The sequence below is a fragment of the Leptinotarsa decemlineata genome, unplaced genomic scaffold, assembly GCF_025532065.1.
Source record: "Leptinotarsa decemlineata unplaced genomic scaffold, Ldec_3_MD MMD2_tig00026354_RagTag_RagTag, whole genome shotgun sequence".
Lineage (NCBI taxonomy): Eukaryota > Metazoa > Arthropoda > Insecta > Coleoptera > Chrysomelidae > Leptinotarsa > Leptinotarsa decemlineata.
This window is the reverse complement of record NW_027412702.1, coordinates 24,345,550-24,367,619: the sequence shown is the minus strand read 5'-3', so window position 1 is coordinate 24,367,619 and position 22,070 is coordinate 24,345,550. Positions and strand designations below refer to the sequence as shown.

The 22,070-nt window shown below is 36.5% G+C and overlaps 1 protein-coding gene and 1 pseudogene across 2 annotated transcripts; one reads left to right on the top strand and one right to left on the bottom strand.

The window, feature by feature from the left end:
• Positions 1–114: 114 nt before the first annotated feature.
• On the bottom strand, positions 115–15,465 carry LOC141486474 (regucalcin-like). Of its 2 annotated transcripts, none has more exons than XM_074184517.1 (5): positions 15,267–15,465; positions 6,450–6,653; positions 5,851–6,066; positions 3,750–3,931; positions 115–413 (listed from the first exon to the last, which is right to left on the bottom strand). In XM_074184517.1, the coding sequence occupies exons 1-5, from the start codon at positions 15,421–15,423 to the stop codon at positions 258–260; spliced, it is 915 nt and encodes a 304-aa protein (XP_074040618.1). In that variant the 5' UTR covers positions 15,424–15,465; the 3' UTR covers positions 115–257. The 2 variants fall into 2 exon arrangements, with proteins under 2 accessions (XP_074040618.1, XP_074040617.1); XM_074184516.1 differs by lacking the exon at positions 15,267–15,465 and adding an exon at positions 14,427–14,637.
• Positions 846–2,162, top strand: LOC141486371 (small ribosomal subunit protein uS5-like; annotated as a pseudogene).
• Positions 15,466–22,070: the final 6,605 nt, after the last annotated feature.

Genomic DNA, 22,070 nt, shown 5'->3' with positions numbered 1-22,070 from the left:
TAGTATTGGATAACAACATATTGACTTGGATAACAACATATTTTTTCAGTCGTTTACCATCGCGTAAGATTCATATATTGAATTTTATTGGTAAGTTACAAGCAACAGGCAGTCTTATGAGGTAATTATTTATTGTATTCTATTTTGCTACTTATTGACCTAGTTTAATACATGCAAACACCTTTTTTTATCAATTACATAACATGTAACTCTGTATTCCGCCACCGCCTTCAAAATAACATCTCTACGAATGAATCTCACAGAACAGCCTCATCAGCTGGCAAGCCCCTAGCATTGATTCCTGTGACCTTGAATAACGACCCTCCTTTCTGTCCGGGGGAAAATTCCTTGAAATTAGCGCTGGTGACCCAAAGCTCATCCAAATTTGCTCCGCCAAACGCAACAGAAGTGATCTGATAATAAAAAAATATTATTAGATAATACTAGCTTATTGATTAATTATATCATACTGCAAATTTTGTGTTTTATTTCAAAACCTATGAAAGCTGTTGTATCAGAATCAAGTAACTCAGAGACAGGAGAAACAGTTTATATCTGATATATTTTTTATACAGGCTTTGTTAATTAACAGATTTTTTCAGTGATTGATATATAGCGTCAACATCAAGTGACCATGCGAACAACAGTACTGATACTCCCAGCCTAGTAATCGAAAATATTAGTAATGAAGATGTTTATCATACCCTAAAAGAATTTAAGCCTAAATTTACTGCAGGATCTGAGCAAATTCCAGCATTCATCATTAAAGATTGTACCTAAGCTCTGGTTGAATCACTAACAACTTTAATCAATATATGCCTGAAAACATCAATTGTACTATATGTACTATCTTTCGTTCGACAACAGTGTTGGAGGAAGTATTAAACAATGGCGGACGCAGCTCCAGCCGGTGGTCGTGGCGGTTTCCGTGGTGGATTCGGTGGTGGTAGTAGAGGAGGTGGCCGAGGGGCCCCAGAGGTCGTGGACGTGGACGCGGTAGAGGCCGTGGTCGCGGAAAGGAAGACCAGAAGGAATGGGTGCCTGTAACTAAGCTAGGACGGTTGGTAAAAGATGGTAAGATCCGCTCTTTGGAGGAGATCTACCTGTTTTTTTTACCAATCAAGGAGTATGAAATCATCGATTTCTTCATTGGGTCAGAACTGAATGATGAGGTTTTGAAGATCATGCCTGTTCAGAAACAGACACGTGCTGGTCAACGTACTCGTTTCAAGGCTTTCGTAGCTATTGGTGATAGCAAAGGCCACATTGGTTTGGGAGTGAAGTGCAGCAAAGAAGTTGCTACTGCTATCCGTGGAGCCATCATCTTAGCCAAGCTTTCTGTCGTACCAGTTCGTAGAGGTTACTGGGGTAACAAAATCGGTCAACCCCACACAGTGCCTTGCAAAGTCACCGGAAAATACGGGTCTGTAACTGTACGTCTCATCCCAGCTCCCCGTGGTACTGGTATCGTTTCTGCTCCTGTTCCCAAGAAACTACTGCAGATGGCGGGTATCGAAGACTGCTATACATCAGCCAAGGGCTCCACTGGTACTCTGGGTAATTTCGCCAAGGCAACTTATGCAGCAATTGCAAAGACTTACGCATACTTAACGCCAGATTTGTGGAAGGAGATGCCTCTTACCAAGACACCCTACCAGGAGTTTGCGGATTACCTGTACAAAAATCACCGCAATGAATCTGCCGCAGCACGTACTGAAACTGCTTGGATCGTGTTTAACAGCAATGTAATAAAAACATTAAATATATATGTATTGTACTATCAATATGGAAAATGTCGAAAGTGTGTCCAATTTTCAAAAAAGGAGATAAAAAATTACAGACCAATTTCTATCATATCCAACTTTTGTAAAGTGTTTGAGATGCTCCTTGAGAAGACAATCTACTGTCATGTTAGCAACATTATTAGCCCCAATCAACACGGTTTCATGAAAGGACGTTCAACCATCACCAATCTTGTAACAGTCACTCAATGTATTGCGGAGGTTATTGATTGTCAGTCTCAGACTGATCTCATCTACACTGAGTTTTCTAAAGTGTTCGACAGACTAGACCATAGTATCCTGCTCAACAAGCTTTCGACTTTTGGGTTATCCAATAGCTTAATTACTCTCTTCAAATCGTATTTTTACAACCGTATGTAGTATTTCCAAATCAATGGCCTCAAGTCTGTCGAATATGTAGCCACATCTGGTGTACCAGAAGGGTCAAACCTAGGACCCCCACTGTTCAATATTTTCATCAATGATATCGAAGCTGAGATTGATGTCAATTTCCTTTTATACGCAGATGACTTGAAACTCTATTACAATATAATCTTTGCGAACGTCTCGCCCTGAATTTATATCGTGATGTTACATGGTGTCAGCAGAATAATCTATCTCTCAACATATTCAAATATAACTGCTCACTGAAAAGGAATCTGACATTACATAACTACGTCATAAACCTTCAAGTTCTGGAGCGTCCTGACACACTCACTGATCTAGGTGTTACTTTTGATTCATTCTTCTCTTTCAACAAACATATTGACACTACTCTCACAGCTGCTTATCGTATGTATGGACTCTTAGTTAGAAATACAAAAGACTTCGAAAAAGCTTCAACATTTACTTTATTTCACTTTTTTCGATCTAGGCTGGAATATGCATTGTTGTGTGGAGTCCCTACTATCAGGTTCATATAAATCAACTAGAAGCCCTACAGAGGCGCTTCCTCAAATATATATCTTTTAAACTTAAAGGCAGGTATCCTTCTGTGGGAATACCCTATTATGAATTGCTTGAAACTCATAATTTTTGTAGTTTTGAGGTAAGGCGTAGATATTATTCGTTTCTTTTTTATTCAAAATCATAATAATATCATTACCTGCTCTTAATTATTACATGCTACATGCTACAATTTTTGGGTTCCTAGGTGGAATAGTGTCACCTTTTATCTCAACACTAAGCGAGCAAATATAATGAAAATATCCCCAATTTATACAATGTGCGATACCTCTATTTCTGTTAGTCGTGTCCTAGATATATTCAACTGCCCGATTGTACAAATCAAAAGACATTTCGTAGCTAACTGACTGTTCTGTTTTTATTTATTTTTTATATAGATTACGGAAGTACATATTTGTAAATGCTACTGTTTCTACCTATTGTGTAATTGGGTTCATCCTGTAGAATAGTGTGTAGAATGAATAAATAAATAAATAAACATTATCCGGAGACCAAAGTTACAAGAAAGTCTATGACAATAAATATTCATTTTGAATCATTTTCTATATTTTGGTACATTTCAATGCGTTCAGTCATCAATTTGCTGACAAAGTAAGAGAAAATATTGTATTTTTTTCAATGTCGATGACTATGTTAACCACCAACAGAGTTTCATGGCTGCTTAGTCCCATCAGTCATATCGCTGGATGGAATAACGTCAAAGTCAATACAAGTGTCACAAACGTCAACAAGACAGATTATCAAAAACAATATACTCAGTACTCTAATCCATTCAATAGAGGTGATTGTTTTTTTGTTTGTTTCAGTGAAATAACTGTACCAAAATGATGTTCTGAAGAATGAATCGAAGGCCATAAGAGAAAAGGAGGGATAAGTTACTATTCGTGAAAATTCTCTACAGAATTTAAGACTCTTGCTGAATACATTTTACACATAATGTATACTCTTCAAAAGAAATCAATCACGATGAAATATTGAATGCTTGGAGATTGATCAACTCACCTGGGATGCTGGAAATTCTATAGTTTCTAGAAGTGTCTCAGGTCGTCTTGGATCAATTTTAATCACTTTTGAGCCTAAGAATATTGCTACCCATAAGTTGCCATCTGAATCAATTGTCATACCGTCAAACAAACATTCGTCGAATCCATGCTTTTCTCTGGTGAATATTGGTTGGAGGTTCGCTATAATAGAAAACACGATGTGACTATTTCCGTATTTTGAAAACATGAAATGTATTAGTTTTCGTTTCAAGAAGTATTTCATTGAAGTCGTAAAGGACCCTGGCGAGCTGAATATTTACTCGTATTTATACTTTCAGAGGATAGTCGGGATGATGATATGGATGGTGGTGGATCTGATGGTGGGAACAAAGGCGGGGTTTCCATGTAAATTATCTCTCCTGATTGGTCCTTACTTTTGCTGGGTCGTTCTGATTGGTCCACGTTGTTGACATGTATGATACTGGTAGGATGTCGATAGGAGTTGTATTCTAGTCTATGTATAGGTTTCTTGACTACTGGATACCTCATTTTGTTGACCAGTACGCCTTCTCTTTTCAGTTGAAATTGTTGAGATGCTCATTGATTTCAAGGGCCTTCCTGTATGAAGTGGTACGTAGTAATGCGTTGAATTAAACAGTTTCTTCGTATTTCATTTCGAGGTCATGTTCTCCAATCGCGAGTTTCTCCTGTTGCAACTATGCTTGTGTTCTTGTATCCTGGTGTTGATGCTGCTGTTGGTAGTTCCGACGTAAACTGAGCCACAGAAACAGGGAATCCTGTTAACATCGGCGGATGTCAGATGTTTTCTTTTGTCGTTGACCGATCTGATAGTGTTGTTTGGTTGATTAGCTGGCTCTTAAATGGTCCTGATGTTGTGACGTTCAAACAGTTTTTCGATGCAGTCCATGACAATGTAAGGCAAATAGACTCTGGTTGCCACTTCGTCATCAAAGTTGGAGTATTTCTTCTTCTAGGATATAGATTACATTCGATTTCTTGCGCTGTAGAGCCTGATCTAGATGACAAGGTTTTTCTTAAAGAAGATATGGTTCACAAATCCTGATGACACGATCAACAAGTGTTACAACATAATTAGATTTCAAACTAATGTTCAAAACTTCAATGTTCGGTTCAACCCAGTATCAATTGAATCAATCCTCGAATATGTTTCAGGATGTACTGTAGCTCACACTCCACCATTCCTCTGAGTGAAACTCTGTCAAAGATTGAAAACCTGATTTGGGTTATAACGATACAGGCAAAAAGTAGCTATTGGTCTTCTGGTTTATCATCTTCAAACACAGATGACACACTAGATCTTTCGACAGTCCAAGTATCTTCAAGTAATGATTCAAATGAGTGTCCTGTAAGAAAGTATGTTAGACAACATAACCTTCTCGTAGTTGAACAATTATTTAGTGACATTCTTCGAAGAATATTTCAATGCCTTAGTCCTGGCTCGGTCACTCTATACACCTGCACTAGAACCTACAGGATGATTCCAATATATCTGTGAACCAACATATATCTGCTCTTAGTTATTAACTCCTCCCGAAGGATTCAGTCCTTTACTCGCAATTAGGACTGTATAAAGGCAGGTTGACTTTTGGTAGCATCAAATCGGAGGTAATTCCCAGAATGTTGTTCAGTAAGAGTCTAATTTGTACAATCAGCAATATGCATATTGCTTCTGTATGTTCATGCGGAGACGAAAGAGGATTCGATAACTGTCCATGGTCGCTGACGTTGTGTTGCTGATAGCAACTCTTTACTGAAGAATTGTTCTTAGAAATATGCTTCAGGAGAAATTCAAAAAGTTGACTGAAAAACATTGAATACACTTCAACCCTCATAGAATATGGTTGCTGGTAGATACAATATGTGATTGCTCATATGGAGATTTCAGAATGTAAGCTGTATTCACTTCTAGTACTTCAGTACAAAAGTTTGTTATTAGCACACCATCTGAACTTCAATGAAAAAATTTCAATATCGGACACCGATGAGACATATTGCAATAAAAAAAATCGAACTGAACTCCAAACCAATCATCTACACATTTCTAGGTAATTTAAAGCATAACAAAATAATTCACTCACATAAAGTTCCTCGATTGATATCCAAATCGTACTGATCTACAGTTCCATTCATAGAGTCGATATAGTACATTTTTCCCAGTTCTTTGTTGAAAGCAATACCATTGGATATCCCAATTCCGCCCCTGTAGTTCTGGACCAAATTATTCTGAAAACTGTAAAGAGTTCCTTTGCCTGGAGGTATTCCATCAATAGTGGATGCATGTGCTCCCATAGTTCCTGTGACGAAAACAAAAAAGTGTTAAATCAATCTTTGATTTTGAAAATTGAGAGTCTGACTTTGTAACAGATACATTGGTTATTGATACTATGATTCACTTGTCGAGTCATTTTCCCATCTCATCTCATTAAACAGTTGAAGATGATCACTTGGTGATCGAAACACGCGTTGAGGTGTTGGAATAAACCTCCAGTAATATACAACATTTTTTAGTTCAAGCGATATGTATTTACTCGTCTAATCAAATGTTTTTGTGGGATTCATATTAGACCACAGTTACCAGCCTACTTTTCAACATTTAGCTCAATAATATTTCCAATACAGTCACAATTATAAACTAAAATATCGCTACCGATTTAGTAGAATTCAAATCAAAACTAACCTGACCAAAGTCTTCCACTTGAGTCACATTTTCCATCATTGAAGACATGGTCTGTTCCATGATCAACTTCATACAATTTCTTGAGGTTCAGCACAGTGTTACTCTCTCCATCCCAGGTTATGGTTGACACTGATCTATCAACGGTTATCACGAAATTGTCCTTTTTATCTTTGATTGGTATAATTATTGAAACATTGTGATTTCCTGAAATCAAGAATATAAAAGCAATTCAATGATAGATTGTAAAACTGAGAACAATTCAACAAGTCTTTGACTGATGTCCAAGCGAAGTCTACAGTTTAAACTGACTCGGGTGAGGCACTTATTGTTTTTTTTTTAATATTGGTAAGTTTTTCACACAAACATTTAGTAATTAATAATCCAATCGTAATAAAAATTTGATAATACTATACAGGGCTTTTCATGATGAGCGTTAATTAGCCGTTTCTGGCAAAATATTCAACGGATCAACCTGAAAATTTCACAGTATGACCTACACGCCTAAAATATTTCAGACGAAGCGGCGTTGTCGCTTCTACTATAAAGTAGCGGTTTCTTTAATTTTTCAAATGAAACACCCCGTATATAATATCATATTATGATTCATTATCACTTTGTCAACAAATTCATATACTGTTTCCCTATACCTATCTATTACCGTTTAGAAGATATAAATTAATTTCGATATTTTTCTTACCAAACATGAACTTTTATAAATGCTGATAATCTTGAACTCTCTTGCACTAAAACGATCAAATTTGAAATAGAGTGGAGTGAAACTATGAGGATCTTTACTCCGAGTCATATTTTCATTTGCCTCATACAGGGTCTTCAAAAAATGCAGATACTTTGATCTCTACTATTTTGAACCGTTTCAAATTTGATCGTTTTAGTGCAAGAGAATTCAAGATTATCAGCATTTATAAAAGTTCATGTTTGGTAAAAAAAAAATCGAAATTAATTTATATCTTCTAAACGGTAATAGATATGTATAGGGAAATAGTATATGAATTTGTTGACAAAGTGATGATGAATCATAATATGATATTATATACGGGGTGTTCTAATTGAAAAATCAAAGAAGCCGCTACTTTATGGTAGAAGCGACAACGCCGCTTCGTCTGAAATATTTTAGGCGTGTAGGTCTTATTGATTTATGCATACTGTGAAATTTTCAGGTTGATCCGTTAAATAGTTTGTCAGAAACGGCTAATTAACGCTCATCATGAAAAGCCCTGTATACAGTATGGATATCTATTTGCATAAAAATTCACATACAGTGATAAATCAGTTTAGAGATCAGAGAAAAAATTATAGGACACAAAAATCAGACTGATGACGAAAATATGTTAAGTCCATTCTTCTAGGGTTCGATGATAACATCTAGTTCACGATAATATTGAATTCCGAGATTCAGTTGTAGTAAAAGTTGATAGTCTGGAACATCGAAGAAAGGATGGGGATTTGTCTCTCTTTTATAGATACTTTTAGGACAGGTGTTCAAGCGACTTGGACATTTAATTCCACCAAGAGCGGTACATATCAGAAATTCTTGACGGGCTGTGGCTGCTCATCGTTTTTAGGTTTAACTCAGTACACCTCGAACTCCACTGTTCAAGAACTCTTTCATTTGGAGAACTGCGTTTATGTGAAATAAACTTTCTGATTGATTTAATCACCAGGGATTCAAATCCGCTTTTAGAGCGCCTGTCACATAAAAATTTGTTGTCATCTTATGCGTCTCTATTGACATAATAATTTAGCTAAATTATTGATATGTAGAAATTTCATTCCTGTCGCAAGTTTTGCTCCGAAATAAAATGAAACTGTAAGAAAAATCTCAAATGGAAAAACTTGAAGGCATAACTTCAACATCAAATTCAAAAAGATCATGTGAAAATTACTACAAAAAATATATCGGACAGAGATTCCTTATTTCTGGTAAATTCCTTTCTTGAAAGACCACTTTAATTCAACTTGAGATTCATGTAAATATTATTTTTATCTTCTTTTAGTAGATCAGTACTCTTGAAGTTACACGAAATGAAGAAAATATAAATATGTTTCGGTAGGCATTTTTAGAATGTTCTAATTGATGACGTTGATACTGATTTCATATGGTTTTATGAATAGGTTGAAGGTTGGGATATTTCAAAAAGTTTTTTATAGTTTTATTTCAGAAGATACAATTGAGTTCAGAATTATTTTTTTTGGTTTCGTACCAAATTACATGATTACGTGATGATTGCTACTTGAGTTCAACGATTATTCAGATAAACCTCAGAGTTGGGTTGATAAATAACAAAAACACTTCAACATCTGGCGATAAGCAATTTCCAGGCCCGGACGCGGCTACGGTTGATCAAAGAATTCAAACTTTCACGGCCGGAGATAACTGTGACGAAACATTTTTCCAGGTTTTTCAGCCATGGTCTGCGAGTTTTTATGTCTGACGTTTCGTCTACCACTGCGGTAGACATCATCAGAGGCAATGTGGTAAAGATTGAAGTGCTCGAGTAGTTCTCAACGTCTCTCTACTCGACGAAAGACTATCCTGCGAGTTCCTGCGTTTCTTTCGAAGGAGAAAGATTCTCGAATTTCTACTCGAGAACTTCGACCGTTACCTCATCGCCGCATTAGTAAACTAAACGGCAGGTATGAAAACTCACAGTCCAAGGCCAAAAAAAAAACAAAAAAAGCTTTGACGCGACTACTGTTGTCAGTAGCATCCTCAACAGGACTAGGACTTATACAGGACAGGAAAAAAATTCGAAAAAACAATTTTTTTTTCAACATTTTCTCCTTGCAGCTCTATACAGTTGTCCCAGCGACATTCAATAATTTCAATATCGTTTTTATAATAAGAATTGCCACTGATCCATTTTACAAGTTTGGGAATGGAAAATAATCCGAAGGGGCTTAATCTGGCGATTAGGATGCTTGAAATAGCAATTCAAACTTTAATTTTGGTAATTGCGATGAAGGATTTGTGTTGCACACATCTTTCTCATGTCCAAATCTTCAGATAATATACGATATATCGAACTTTTTGAAATACTCACTAAGTCTGCTAGCTCGCGCACTTTCAGTCGACAATCATTCAGTACCGTTTCTGGAGCCGTCACCTCATTAGGTCGACCACTGCAATGCTCGTCTTAGCAGCTCGTACGGGCTCGTTTAAGCTCTGCTATCCAATATCTTACTATTGTGAAAGAAGAAGCAGACTGACCCAGTGTAGAATCCAGTTCAGCTTTCATATTGGTTACAATAGCTCCAAAGTAAGTAGGTCTATTCAACCCTTCACCGTAAGCATTTTTACGTTTCCTACACCGTGAACGCTACTTGTTGCGCTGACAAGCTAGGAAATGTATTGAGTGCCAAACACTCCGTTCCCTAGATCTAGATAGTGGGTGCAACGCCACGTGCTTTATTATTTCGCGCGTTTTTTTTGCTATGGTGCCAGTAAGTCGTTCACGTACAAGTTAGAAAAGTTATTTCACATATTTTGTTTGTTTTGTGAAGGTAGGCTTGTCAAGATGAATCAGGGCGGAGAAGAAACTGTATAAACGTTTGATAGTAATATCAGAATAATTGATATAGACAAAAACAAATTCATTTTGAGAACCAACATCGAAAGAGATGTAGATATTACTGCAATTGGATTAATAACTTTCCTAAAGCTACTTGCACAGAGTGGATTGTAAACAGAACATATCCTGAAATAAAAACCTACAGTATCGAAAATATTGGGTTTGTCAGCACAATGCTAAAAATAAGAAAACAAAAACAAGCAGCGTTAGGAAAAGAAACAGGAACTGTGGCGCTTAAATCTTTATTGAGGTTAAAAATGAAAGCAAATTAAAGATGCAGGGATCCCTTGCCAAAAATTTCAATAAGTCGAAACTAATAGCTACCACTTCAAGTGATGAAATATGTGAAACTCTTGCCAATATCCAAGTAAATCATATGAAACGATCAATTTATCATTTGTATGAACAATGAATGTACGTACGCTGAGAGAAATTTTTTGCTATGATAGAGAGATTTTTTTACAGCAGCAAAACCGTTATAGGAAAGTGATTTTTCGCCACCAAAAAGGAGAAGAAGACGTATTTTGAAGAGAAAGGAACAAGACGTTTATAAGCGAAGAGCCGTTTTGCTATATTGTGGTAACGTCCTCAAGGCTAAGAAAATCGAAACTATTGAAAATATTCAGTCGTTTGCTAATATCTGCACAAGCATTTGTAATTTTAAAAAACGAGAAGGATAAAAGTCCAACCTACTTCTATTGCACGCCGGGCAAGTAGAAGTTTACATGCTGGCGCTAGAGCATGCTAGCTAGAGCTAGAGGCCTTCAAAGTTTTAAGAAACAAAAATAAGAGATCAAAAAAGAAGAGATCATTAGGTAAAAATATTGAGCCTAATCAACCAAATGCTATCAGCCATGTAAACATTAAAATGTGCTACCTGTATACATATTTCTGCATTTATTCATATATTATTAACCTAACCTAACCTAACCTATTACACAATGTTACCTACTGTCAAAATATATGTAAATGACACATTAAATTGATATTATACATCACAAATTATCACCCAACTTGTTTCTATTACTTTCAGAAAAATCCTACTACCTACTATCACCACTATGACCTACTCTCAGGCATTTTGAGTATCAATCACGAATTGTTGCGTCCATCGTCTTGGGAACGGAGAGCTTGATACGCAGTACATTTCCTGGCTCGTCAACGCAACCAGTAGCGTTAACGGTGTAGGAAATGTAAAAATGCCCACCGTAACCCACAAGGCTTTAGTGTGGCTCACACCTATTCACATTAAACCAAATAAACCCAGGTTCTTTACGAAGCCGATTAGTTTGTATAGTGGGTAGTCTTTCAGATCAGATGGTGAGAGTACGGCTCTGCCAAACTCTAAAAACCTGATTCGGTCCCCAGCGGGGCAGGCACAAAGTATGTGCTCTGGTGTCTGTTTCATAATTTTCCACACAGAGGCGACATACTATGTCTTCCGACAGTACGAGTCTCTGCATATGATGATTCAAATAACAGTGACCTGTAAGAAGGCCTGTTAAACATCGTAGTTCATCCTTACTGTGATCCAACTACTGTTTGGTATCAAGCCTCGAAGGGTAAATAAACGCCTTGGAGTGAGCCAATTCTGGAAGATTCTGCCAGAAGTCCATAAATCTTCTTGCCATCCAGGTGTTCAACCATTGTTTGGCAAAGCCTGAAATGATGCCAATGACAGGTTCTGGTCCGATGAAACTGCTTCCAGCACCCTCCTTCGCGAGGGAATCGGCAGCCTCATTGCCTTCCAGGCCAGTATGGCTAGGAATCCACACCAGAGGCAATCTGTTGAATCTTTCTATCGAGAAGAGTCGTTTTTGGCAATTTGCTACCAATTTAGACGTTGCTCGGTGGAAGCCAAGAGCTTCCAACGCCGCTTGACTGTCCGAGAATATTTTTATTGACTTCTGTATGAGGTTGGATTCTTTCAATCTCTCCGCACACAATTCAATAGCGAAAATTTCCGCTTGAAATACACTCGCATAGGTTCCTAGGCAGGTTGATATCTCTGTCTTGGGTCTGCGACTGAAAACACCTGCACCAAAACCGGAAGGTGTTTTTGATCCATCTGTGAACCAACAACTATCTGCTCTTAATATTTCTTCTCCCGGAGGATCCAATCCTCTCTACTCGGGAACAGTACTTTATAAAGCACTTCGTATTTGACAGTTGGAGGCATAAAGTCAGAGGTCATTTCCAAAATGCTGTGACTTCCAATGTCAACCAACAGTCTGTTGCACTCTGCATTTAATTGATTTGTGTAATTGGCAATGTACATAAGTATGTATACAGTCCATCTAGCCTCTCTCTCCAGAAAAATGTGGAGAGTTAGATCTAGAAGGATCTCCATTGCCGCTGACGGTGTGGTACTGATGACACCAGTGATAGCCAGACAAGCCTGTCTCTGTGAGCCAGAGAGCTTCGCTTGGGCCGTTTTCTGTAAAGCCTTCGGCCACCAGGCAATTGCACCATAAGTGATCATTGGTCTGACAATCATCACGTAAATCCATTGAATTTGTTTGGGACCTGACCCCCAAATTTTTCCACAAATCCTTCGACTTGTCCATAGGGATAGTCTGGCTTTGTGTAAAATTTTTTCCAAGTGAACGTTCCAGGTGAGTTTTTCATTAAGGACAATGCCAAGATATGTCACCTCCGTTCCAAATGGAATGACCTCCCCATTGAAGGAAAGTGGAGTTGGATCGTCCAATTTTCCCTTCCTGGTGAAGGAAATTATCACAGTTTTGCTGGGGTTGACAGACATCTGCTCCCTCAGGCACCAACTTTGAACAACGTCCAACGTTGTACCCTTCCCGACGTGGACCTTGTCAAGATGACAAGGTCATCTGCATAAGCTTGCAGATATGCTTTTTTTCTGTCGAGGGCATCATATTGGTTGGGCTGAGGCCTTTCAAATGAAAGTATTGTACCACACTACGATGACCAATTTTCTTCATTTTCACAAATTCACCGAAAACGTTCGCTATTGATGGCTGCCAAACGAATATTAAACAACGCAGCGTCTTCAAACTTGAAACATATGCTTTATAGATTGTGTACTTTCTAATACAGTGATATTTTTCAAACAACTACCGCCATTTCTAGGTCAGGCCGGGTACTTATGGGACCATTGTCATACTCAAATTCGGGTATAATGTACGGAAATGTCGAAACAAAATCGTGGAAACAGATTAGGTTGAATTGTGGCAAACTTGTCTGGTTTTGAATACGACTGAATGGTATAAAAAATTGACTTCAGTTTTTTGGTTCAGAAGATATACCGATAAAACCAAAATTTTCAAAAATTCATTCTTTGCTATATCTCTTGTGATGCAGATACATTGGAAATATTTCCATACTTTGCCACAAGGACTTTCATGTCAGAGAGATAGCGAAACGCCGAACCAGTGGGAAAAGAATCGCACAGTGGCTTGTGTATGGCGACCGTCGCCACGCCAGCAATTGGTTTTACGTGTGGCTATAGATCTGTTTAAATCTGTTTGAAATATGTTTTTCCGTTAACCAGCTGTCGCACCCCTACGAACGACAACCCTCAGAAGTCGAAACTTGTGCGAGTTAAAGACTAACGAGGTCTTACCTTTTAACGTGTGATTCCCAACATGGGTTGGACGATCGCAAGAGAAAATCGATCGTTCAGCCTGAGGCTTGAACCACCGACCAACACGGCGGTCGATTTAAGTGAATGAACAAAGCACCCACGTCGAACTACCCGGCTACCGTTCGACCATGTTAAAATAGAACCTGTATTATTTGTAGCAATTCTTTGATCAACAATATATTTTGATGTTCAACGTGTAAATGTTAATTGTTTTTTTCATCACATACATGTAATCCCTCCATTATGTACCACAGCTGATTCTGTGAAAACCCTTTTTTGAAAATCAGTCATGGTACATAAAAGGATATATTACTTGATGCATATGATTATCACAGTCGTAATAAAACAATAATACTTCATTTAAAACTCGTGAAGTTACCGTAGAGAAAATCATTATTTCTAACTAATTTCACAGTTTTACATGAATATTTTGCCTCCAAAAAAATGCAGGTCATTATTCAAAATTCCAAAGTCGAATGTGGTCCAAGTCACACGAGAACCTAATTAAAAGTTCACGTGAAAAAGTTCAATTAGACTTTCAAAATCTCTTTACATAAAGAAGAAACAGTGCGAAATAGAAAAGGAAATTTTCCAGTTCTTCCCATGAATTTCCTAAAAACCAAATTAGCCTTAAGTAATTATTTGTATCTCTACGTTGAATTCTTCTTACGTCGAAATAATTGATAGTATGCATTTGATAATGATCTTTTTTTTTTCTAATGGCACACTTTTTTTTGTTAATCTATAAAAAATCCAAAGGACCCTCACCTATAACTGCGTTAGTCAACTTCCTTGTAGACGGCACGTATTTATGAACGCTGTGCTTATGAAAATCGAGAAAATAAAGGCACTGATTTTTAATATCCCAATGTGGGCCTTCCAGAAGAGAGAAACCTTCCAATATCACTTCTACATTTGGTGCCATTTTGTAGATACGTCAAGTCGCGTGAACTTCTATAAACTGTTTCGATTCGTTCAGTATTCACAACAAATTGTTTGATAATTTTATTAGATTAAATGTGAAGTATTCAGCTCATAGATGCTTTCGACCGTATACAGAAAACAACTACATGCGATAAAATTGATGCGTGAACTACTATACAGGTCGTTCTTTTTAGCTAATCCTCCTAACACTATTTCTATCTGGTAAACGGTAAGACTTACAAGGTCGGTTGAATCGGGCAAAACCTCACTATTTTCGAAAACTAGAACAATCTCTCTTCAGATGGAGAATTTTAGTGGTAGTTTTTGAAATATTCGCCAAAAATTATAATTGTAGAATTTTGTTTATTTGCTCTACCGCTTCATATTTGTTATAATCTGATATATTCCATTTGCAATTCGACTTTTCATTCATTAGATTTCATCATCAACTTTTTTTAAACAGACATTCATTGTTTGAAAATCTGTTAAAATCTGTTTTTTCGTTAATCAGCCTTTGCCCCTATACGAACTACAACTCTCAGAAGTTGAGAAACTGTGCGAGCTAAGGACTAACGAGGTCTTACCTTTTAACGTGTGATTCCTAACATGTTATTACATAACTGAATTTTTTTATCAAAGTGACTACACGAAAGTCGATGAAAGAAAATAGAAGTATGTCCTTACCAATAACTGCTTTAGTCAGCTTCTTCGTAGATGGCACGTATTTGAAAATACTGTGATTATGAATATCGACAAAATAAAGACACTGCTTCTCAATATCCCAATGAGGTCCTTCCAAAAGTGAAAACCCTTCAAGAATTACTTCTATTTTTGATGACATTTTATATGTAATGCACAGTAATGCACTGACTTGGATTGTTTACTTCAAACCTGATTTGTTTGAGAATTTATATTTGGAATGGTTATTACAATTGAGTGAGCAGAGGCGTCCACACATGCAGCAAATATATTCGACAAAATATACATGAGAAATCAGGAATGTATTTGTAAATAAATTTAAATAAATGTGAATAAATATACACATGCTTTACATTATAGCATAAAAATAGTTAGAAGATAAAGTTTTGCTGTATTACGATCATCAAAAATCAGGCAGGTAATTTTCAGGGCAGAGAGGGTAGAGAAATTAACAGTTTTTGGTATGCAGCATAACAAATTACCAAATAAAACGAATATAGCAATAGATTCAAAGTTGATTTCATCAGTCTGGACTTCCATTGTCTATTATCATTAGGAATCTAAGAAACTCTGGCCAATGAAGAAGCCCCGAGTCATAGTATGGAACCATGGGAATACAGAACTAGTCACCTTTCTGAAGCACATCAACAACATAAGACCTTCCATCACTTTTATAATGGAGAAGGAAGCCCACAACGAATTGCCATTCTTGGACGTATTGGTGAAAAAGACCGACACTAAGTGGGAAACATCTGTATACCGAAAATCCACTCACATGAGGCATTACCTGAATCACGAATCAACCTCCCTCAATCTACCAAAAGAGGAAATCATCAAGACTCTAGTGGATCGAGCTTTCGGGCTCTGTATTACGGTGGAAAATCTCGAAAAGGAACTGGGCATCATCAAAAAATATCTTCAGTGGAATGGTTACTCCAAAGTGATGGTTCAACTAACTGATTTTGGCTAGAAGACAGCAAGAGCCTCGCAAGGAAGAGAATCCGTCACAACCAGTACTTGTACTTTCCTACGTCAGAGGATTATCGGAAAGGATAGGAAGAATTGGGTCCAAATACAACATCAGAGCCTTCTTCAGATCCGGAAACATCATCCGTAGCTGCCCCATAAAAACCAGGCCACCAAACGAGGACTGTGATTTCAAAAATTGCATTTACCGCATACTATGTGAGTGCCGCAATTCTTATATCGGTGAAACTGGGAGGCCATTGAAAATCCGCATTGCTGAGCACAAAAAACATACAGCAAGGAGAAATCGGCAAATCGGTAATAGCAGAGCATGTTTGGACTCATCAACAAAACATCAAGTGGTCCCAAGCCGAGATCATCCACAGGAAGGAACACTGGTTCAGGAGGAAGTTCAAAGAAGCTGCATATATGTTGCAGTGGTGACAAATATTGTGTTGTCCAACGACACATTCAGCCAAGTTAGTGTACATATACGCAACATATATAAACATATGGAAACCAAGTAAAAATCGGTTCAACTCCGCCTAACAGTGATTTCCCGCTGAACCGGTGAAGCGTAGAGATGGAAAAAGGGATAGGTGAAAGCTCTCTGTAGTCGCTTTCATTTCGTATCTTGATTATTTCATTCGTTTCAGTTTTTCATTCTAATTTTATTTGTTTTTTCATAGATTTCGAATCATAGTAGAATCATATTAGACAATGGAAATCCGAACTAATGAAATTAACCACGAGACATTGTCAACCACTTTCAAACAAGGATTCAGAGTTGTTCCAAACGGATAGCCGTGGAAAATGCCGAATCGGGTTGAATTTTACTCTTCCTTTTATTGTCCATGTATTTTTCAATGAATTCAAACTTCATCATCATCTGTTTCAGATATTCAGCTCAATACTTATTCTGCAGGTCCTTCTCAATCCACAAAAGAGGATTGTGCAATCGATATTAATGAAATTCCTGATCTTTCGAACATTTTCCCTTCATATTTAATTGTAGCTAGGGATGAAATTGAGCTATATTTTCAATTGAAAGTGGAATTTCTGTTTGAACATTCCAGAGGTTGTTTGTTCAGCCAGCAGCCATTTTATTAGCAGGGAAAGTTTGGTTGATCTTTACCAGTCTGGAGAGCTATGAAAGAGCATTTCTGTTGGAAGTAATCATATCATGGTCATATACACAAGAATGAAATCCAATAGACCCATTTCCTAATCTGATTCCGTACCAAATATTTTGGTTCAGGCCCTATATAGGGAGTTGAGAATCCGTATCTGGCACACTCGTTAATTACAGTCAGTTCATTCCTGTCCTCCAGTTTCCTCACTTCCTCTCGATATTACCAGTTCAGTCTTTATGTCTGTTTTGGGTTCGTCAGTGCCCCTAGAATAGTCTGTCTGTGAAAATATTGATCCGGTCATTTTGTTAATGTTAGTCATATAATGGCTCTCTGTCCTCAAAATTTGGAGTTCCCATTCATTCTACGTCATCCAAGTTTCTAGTACAATTCAGACCAAGAAATGAAATTGTTGTATGTTTTTTTATTTAAAATTCCACTGAGGAATATAGAGGAGTCAAAGGTAAGTTGACCAGATTTCGAATCGAAAAATAACCAGTTTTGAAATCGAGACGAGGTTTGATAGAAACAGGTAAATTTTATCATGATGCCGTTTTTTCTTTATCATTTCTGAGAGAGCTCTTGGCCCTTACAATGATGATAGATAGATAGCTGGACTAATGTGACATGGAAAATGTACATATCTCTGATATGGATTAACTGATTTTCGAGACAGGCACTCTTTGGGGAAACTGACAATTCCACCTATTATGGTCTTCAAAATGTTGCATAGCAACACTGATGACTACTCAAGATGGAGATCTTTCGGAAGAAGTTCCTGTGAGAAACGGGAAAGCCTCTTATAAGCAGCGCTATGCTGACGTACTTAGCATCAAAACCAAAAACCGTACGAGTAAATTATCCAAGTTCATCTTCAGTCTGAATATCCTATTCATGATATTCCTCAGTTCCTCAATTAACTTTCGCCGAACTCACACAGATTCTTTGTTTTTCAATGTATGAAATGTTCAATGCTACCTACACCACTGCATGGTCGTATAGTAAATCACGTGAGTTCAAGTGTTTACTTTATAGTTTGAAAATTATTTTATTGCTTGAATATTCAAATTTTCTATCTCATTAAAAAGCTGTTTAATGATTTTTACTACGATAATTTCGGTAAAAATCGAGTGTAAAACTATTTGTCATGTCTTACTCCTACTGAATCAAATTCTCAAACTATGACGATTTTTCAACATATTTCTATAAAATACTTCAGTCAGTTCTGAACAACAACTTGATGGAAAAGAAAAGTTTAGGATTTCTACTTCATACAAGAAATATGTTGTAATTTTCCAAAGAAAAGAAAAATCAATGAATTTCAAAATGATGTGTAGTTCATACAAAGACACAAATCGACAGAAAAAGCTCGAAACAACTATAAAAATTGTTGAAATCTCCCATCATTTCTTTGGAAGATTTACAAATTTTGAATGAAGAAAAGAGTTGAAAGGCAAAAACTTTCTTTTCCAAAAATTATTCCTTCATAAAAATGTACCCCTTTCGAATTGAAGGAAATTCTTTGTTCCTCTTTTATATGCTACATCGTGTAGCAATCCTGCGAATAATATCTGATTCAATTCCATAATAGTATAATTCAATATCAATAGAAAAGTAGTTGTTTCCAAAGTATTTTTCTTTCGTGTAATTCCATGTGCATATGAAAGTGATTGTGACGAGATGACTTTTTTATTCAGTTTGTGCCTGAAAGTTACTTCTTTGCATGAACTGCACATATTTGTATAGAGAACTGCGTTTATGTGGAATAAACTTTCTGAGAAATTTATTTCAAAAGAATTTGATCTCCAGCTATTTAAATCCAATATGAATCCCTACTTTCGCACAGGCACCACTCTTGAGCGTCTTAAAAATTTTCCTGAAGTGCTGTGTAAATTTTGAAATCAATTGCTTCCTTCTTTTCTTTGGGAGATTCTCACACTTTCTTGTATGAGAAGAAGAAAGCCAAAACCTGTCTTTCCTAAAAATTAATATCTTCTAAAAATATACGTCTTTTGATCCAAACATAGTAATACTAAATTCTTATGCGTACTACTTTTATTGCAGAAGACTACATCAAGGTGAGATAATGGGAATTATAGCCGTACTTATCAGCAAAAACCCATAAATGTTAACATAGTTCTATTGATAAGCCATCATTCAATTCGAACGAGTTAAAAATAAGCTACGCCATCGAATAATTATATAATCCGAATCTGACCGTGAAGCATAATTAAAAACCACTTATGTTAGTAATTTGCAGTCGTTATTTATGGAATCATATCGTTTGTAATAATTTTCTAAAACTCACACTCCAAACAATAATCATTTTCAGAAATGTTATTTGCTTCTCTGCGTATTTTCTAGTTAGAGATTAGAATTACAAAGAATAGTTTACAGTCTAAATGATCAAATGGTAAAGAGATTTACTGTTATCTACCTAGAGTAATTTAAAACCGTTTCAACGAAAATTTCCATGTGTAGTGCTTATTGTGTACAGAAAAATAAAAATAAAAGCCCCAAACATTGTTTTTATTCAAATGTCAATCATCTATACTAATATTATAAATGTGAAAGTTTGTGAGGATGGATGTATGTATGTATGTACGTATGTTTGTGGCTCTTTCACGCGTAAACGACTGAACGAATTCAGATGAAACATTACATAAATACAGCTTGTACATCAAAATAACATATAAGCTACAATTTACGAAGATTTTGTGTAAATTTGGTCACAATAAATATTAATTAAGTGGGAAAAATTCTTGCTCACTGAGAGCTATCTTGCCATGCGATGCCTATACAGTTGGAGTTACATGCAGATAATGTACCGTAAGTTTATCTTGAATAGTTCTGAATAAAATACAATCTATGTACCCCAATGGATGGAAATCCCTGATTCCCTGATTCGCTATACAAAAAACCTATCTGCATATTTCAAGATTATAGGTTCAGTAGCTTCGGCTTTAGGTTAATATAAGAGTGTCAGTTAATCAATGGGTATAGTCGAAGTAACCAATATAGTAATTCTTAAAGCTATCGGCGAACTCAAAGGCCAAAGTCCACGTGGAATGAAGAATTGGCAGTTCGTATTGGATAATTTTTACTAATCAGGTTTTATGATTGGCTGAAGAATCATAAAATTAAATTTGAAGGCATGTTACGGTGACCAATAGAATGTGAGGATGGTTAGAAGAGTCGTGTTGTCAGTATTCATTTCAGGAACTGATCGCGATTTGAGTGTTGAAATTCGATATTGGTGAAGTTATAATTACTTAACATTTTTGTTATTTGTTTAAAATGTGGCGTCCTTGGACAAGTACTAATAGTATGAATAATATGATAGTGTGATAACAACGCAGACTTTCTCCTGTGTAGTGATTCCAATAGCGCTGGTGAACAATGCGAAAAGAGATACCAGTGAATAAGATTCGGATGCATTTGAATACTGAAACTCGAAGAGTATGCTTCGATGTATATGAGAATCTGCATATCAAGTTTGGTTTCGAGGGAAAAAACTATTACAAGCAACATCAGATTTGACCGAAATTCCTTTCTCAACTGTACGTAAAATAGTCAAAAGCAAACCTTATGAGCGCAAGACGCGATTTGATGCGGGATTACCAAAACCTTTAGATGTTCATCTAATAAAATCATTAACGACTGTAACGACTGTTACAAAAGCAATGAGATTCCTACAATTGAAATCATAGGGCAGAAATTGAATACTTTCGTCCATAACGTGAGCTGCTGTGACAAAAACTCTTCAGAATTGGATAAAGAAACTAGGATTTAGATTTAAAATAATAAACAAACGTCAAGAAGTTATGGAACGCTTAAGAATAGTAGAATTGCGTGACAAACACTTAGAACAAATAAATAAATATAGACAAGAACAACGGCAAATTTTCTATTTGGACCAAACTGGGTATGACACTCACGACACAGTTACGAAAGGGTGGACTGATGGTTCGAGAATGTCTACGCCTAACATGTCTGCAAACAAAGGATCGCTACTAATCATTGTGCATTGCGGAGGAAGTAAAGGATGGGTTCCGAATTCTTTGAAATTATGTGGAAAAAAACTTGAGGACTGCAATGTTGACTATCATAAAAACTTGGAAGCTAATATTTTTAATACATTGATCTCAAATTTGGATGTGAATAGTGTAATAGTTCTTGACAAAGCTTCCTATTTGAAGAAAGATGAAATACAAACTTTTTGATTGATAACAATTTGTATTTTGAAGATAACTTTACCAAAAACCAACTACTTGAAGTTTTACAGGCAAAACATTTGATAAAGTATTTGCCCTTGAGAATATTGCTGAAAAGTATGGACACACCATATTGGGACTTACCCCCTATTTTTGTGTTTTCAATCCCATCGAGTTGATTTGGCGAACATTGAAACAAAGCGTCAGGCGTAAAATAATTTTCCAAAATTTGATAACAAGGTGATAGAGGTAGTTGAAGAAGAAGTATCTAATATTACCGAGAAGATTGGCAGAAAAGGATTGAAAAAGTAATTTCAGTTGAAAAAAACTATATGGAGATTGGACACTACCTTTCAAAACTTTTTGGTTTAGAAGATCATTTTAAGAAAATGCATCCTATAGATCGAATCACTTTGATATCCACTTTCAACAGTTGTTTAGTTGAAAATACGCAGAAGTGGTATGTATGGAGTCAGTCT

Excerpts from the sequence above, each read along its gene's own strand:
- LOC141486474 (XM_074184517.1), bottom strand. The coding sequence starts at position 15,423 with ATGTCATCAAAAATAGAAGTAATTCTTGAAGGGTTTTCACTTTTGGAA. Across the intron at positions 6,067-6,449 it reads AAGTGGAAGACTTTGGTCAG|GAACTATGGGAGCACATGCA; the intron begins GTTAGTTTTGAT and ends TTTTCGTCACAG. Across the intron at positions 3,932-5,850 it reads TATCAATCGAGGAACTTTAT|CGAACCTCCAACCAATATTC; the intron begins GTGAGTGAATTA and ends TTTCTATTATAG.